Raw genomic sequence first — 3,776 nt, 5'->3', positions numbered from 1 at the left:
GTTCAAATTTCGTAGCGTTGATGTGTAAATAATTATAACAATTAAATTAGGTATTTGGTAACAAATATGTGTGGGTATAGACGATTTGTTATACAGTAAGTACAGTTGTATGCAGTAAAATCCTTACTTAAAGGGACAGTAGCCTCTATAAATACACTAACTAACTAGTAGGTACGGTAGTGATTCTATTTCTACCCAACTAACTACTACTACTAGTACTAGTCACCCTACTATACTAGTAGTAGCACTACTACTACTAGCTAAATTTGTTAATTAATTAAATTAGCTATAAAACTTCATCGCGAACTGATGGCATTCTGTATTCACAGTAAAAAAGTAAAATATACAAGCAATTAACAATGAAATGTTACTATTCGTCGTTCCCAAAGATGCGGCATGCGCCATAGCCATATACTATAGGCATTAGCTCTAGTACTATAGCCGCTGCCGCTGTATGTATTCCGCTGTATATACATAGCCGCTGCCGCTGCCGCTGGCCGGCAGCCGTTAATTGTGCGGGCCGTTCCGTACCGTTCCGTTCCGTACCGTTAATTGTAATCGGCCGTTAATTTGCGGCCGGCGGCCGCCAGCGGCAGTTAATGTAAGCGGCTATAGTACTAGAGTTATATAAGCATAGGACTCCGGCACTAATACGATGTTTGACTTTGGTCGTTCTATTCCTACGTTACTAAATTCGGATATTCCCCTACGTTACTATTCTCCTACTAGTACTATACGTACGTTAGGGGAACGATGCTTGCTAACTACCTTTGGTACCAATGTGATGGCAAATTGCCAATGGAAACTAATAGTAATAACTCACTTCTGGTCTTTCCAGCACTGCAGGCGTGTTGCTTTAATCAGAGCATATAAATCACCTTGTGATTTTTATATGCTCTGCTGGAGTGTTATAAATCACAGTGGAGTGGATTTCTAATGATGACGTCACGCACTATGCACGTACTGCCACCTTTTGGCCGAGAAAAACATATTTCGTAGCGCTTTGGTTGCGAGCGATAACGTCACAGGCACTTGCAGCGTTTCAATAAAATATACAGAGTCTGCGTGGCTATATCATAGAAATAGATAGACAACTATTTGTTATAGCAGATACACGCAGATACACGCAAATACACGCACGTATACACGCGGGTACATGGATATACACGCACGTACACGCAGGTACACGCACGTACACGCGGGTAAACGCACGTACACGCAGATACACGCACGTACACGCGGGTACACGGAGATACCAGCGTGCACGTGCGTGTACCCGCGTGTACCTGCGTGCACGTGCGTGTACCCGCGTGTACGTGCGTGTATCTCCGTATACCCGCGTGTATATATCTGCGTGTACGTGTACGTACGTAGGGCCTACGTGCGTTCATTTAATTATAGCCTTCTGTTCATTGAGTCCATGCTTAAAGCTGAGAAATGGTGTTCATTCGTTGTAATTCATGTTTTGTTTGCAGCTATAGCTGTAACTCTATACAACATTCATTGACGATATTTGTGTGTTACTTAACGTCTGCCTTGACGGACCATTTCGCTGGTGCTGAAGTATTCGGTTAGTGAATGATGATGTATTGGGTATTCTTCCGTATGCATTATTTCTGTGTCCTGATTTTTATGGTGGGGCCAGGGGCGTGTACAGGATTTGTACCAAGGAAGGGGGGTCTAACCGTAAACCAAACTTGCGAACACGCGAAGGGGGGGTCTGGGGAATTTTTTCCTCCCCCAGAATATTTTTTGAAATTAGACCCCTTTAGATGCGTTTTCTGCGCGAGCAGGGTGGGGTCCGGACCCCCTAGACCCCCCCCCTGTACACGCCCCTGGGGGTATGTCGTCGCGCAATGTCTGACAATTGAACGACCGTGCAATGTAAAGCATATAGAGTCCTAGCATATAACAGCATATATTGTGATTTATTTCTTTGTAACCGTTTATTCCAACCTCACCAGCCTTATAAGCAGTAAGGAAATACCACTCTTGACCCGTGTTCTTCATGGTTCGATGGTTTCTTTGTGTGTTATACTTGTAACTGCCTTAGCAGACTGCCTTTGCCGGCTCATGTACAGGTGGCTGTACAGTTATACATTCTCCGGCGATCATATATGCGCCGTTCAGCAATATAAGTCTAACTACGCGTGACAAATGTCATCCAAATCGATCATATTGACGAAGTTGGCCATTGTGTGCAGAACATCACAGTTACATGAAGAACTTCAGGCAAAACAACGTCGCCAACATCTTCAACATGACGGCTGTCGACAGTTCCCTTTGTAGCGTTTCGTGTTTTCCGGCGAGACCCGATGGCGCCACCGGTCGACACTTAGTGGCTAGCACACAACCTTAGGTATTGCACTCACCTGTTGTGTCCGAAGAAGTTGAAACTGGCCGTATCGTCGCCTCCCGGACCCTGCTAGCCACCCGAGCGCTTCGAGGCTACTGCGCTCCCGCAATAACCCGTTCTGCCGTGTTCCGGTTCGGTGCGTCGTAGAGTTAGTCAACCATGCCAGACGAGGGGCGACACACACCCCAGACACCACAATGGGGTAACCCCACCCCTGCCTGCCGGCCTTATACGTTACGTTGAATAACAAGTGCACACCCCGGGTAAGCACAGAGGTTAAACAAATAGAATAAACTATGAACGCAGCCAGGCGAAGGCCTACAGTGACCGGCGGCCTCTCCTCCCGTGCAGCCGTGCACGACAGTTAATACTTCTCAATACCCGTACTCTAGTCTAGGAATATTAAACCAACCTATTTATAATATTCGACTACTACTAGTACTGTATTATTTACTCACCCCACAACGACAAGGACAATACGACAGTGCCTATACTCACCAATTAACCGATGCGCCTGCCCAGCAAACACGGAACATTCTCGTAACATTCGCTGGAGGTTCTAGTTTGGTTACATTAGCCAAAAATATTCTAAGAACATTCCCATATCGTTATGCATTTATTGGTTTTACTTGGTGAGAGAGTTATGTTCTTGGAATGTTCGGAAAACGTTAACCGTCCTCGGATGGGTCCTGGTACAAATCCTGTACACGCCCCTGCCGAGCAAATTGCCAACATTGAAAAACGAACCCCCCCCAATAGAAAGCTGGCTACGGGCCTGCTCCTGACAATACCTATTTTGAAAAGAATCACACAGATTAGTTCTTTTTGTACTATAGCATGTAACATTGCTTTTAATATGTGGTATTAAAATAAATACATACTCAGAGATGGGTTTAGTGCATCACCACTGAACACAACCAGGGGATCTAGATGAGCATAATGCTTTATCGCAGTTATAAATCTTGCAGCACCACCTGGTGGGTCCATGTCCTGTGGCTCAATGTTGTACACATCATTAAAATGCAATATGGTGACATGGTCTTGGTCCGCCATTGTCTAACTTTGATCAATCTGGTCACTTTAGGTAGTATGTTGACTACACTGATTGATTTCTTCGACAGCCACCAGTCCTCAATAGCTGATAGCTGATCTGACCTAAAGTAATAAATTTAAATATGGAATGAGTATGGTATGTGCAGTAGAGAGCTGCATACTGCATTGTACTAAGTCTAAGGGCATAAATGGCTATCAAAATGAAAGTGTCAATGACACTATAGCTCACCTTGGGTGTGATAGAAGAGGGAGATGATATTTAAAATTGTGTAAGTGTTTCATTTATGATGGACCGAAATGTGAGCAAATGTCCTTATTCCCTGTTAAATTATATTAATAGAAATTTTACTGTTTTGTTTCAGGGTTA

The 3,776-nt window shown here is 44.2% G+C and overlaps 1 protein-coding gene across 4 annotated transcripts in view; it reads right to left on the bottom strand.

The window, feature by feature from the left end:
- The window catches only part of LOC106804990 (mannosylglucosyl-3-phosphoglycerate phosphatase-like), a 61,703-nt gene extending 58,201 nt beyond the window's left edge, over positions 1–3,502 (bottom strand). For all 4 annotated transcript variants that reach the window (XM_014806428.1, XM_014806430.1, XM_014806429.1 and 1 more), the window contains exon 1: positions 3,238–3,502. In XM_014806428.1, the coding sequence (XP_014661914.1) occupies positions 3,238–3,409 (172 nt within the window). In that variant the 5' untranslated portion in view covers positions 3,410–3,502. The remainder of the gene's footprint in view (positions 1–3,237) is intronic.
- Positions 3,503–3,776: the final 274 nt, after the last annotated feature.

This window comes from Priapulus caudatus, unplaced genomic scaffold, assembly GCF_000485595.1.
Source record: "Priapulus caudatus unplaced genomic scaffold, Priapulus_caudatus-5.0.1 Scaffold95, whole genome shotgun sequence".
NCBI lineage: Eukaryota > Metazoa > Priapulida > Priapulimorpha > Priapulimorphida > Priapulidae > Priapulus > Priapulus caudatus.
The sequence above is the reverse complement of the archived record's forward strand: the minus strand, read 5'-3'. Positions and strand labels throughout refer to the sequence as shown.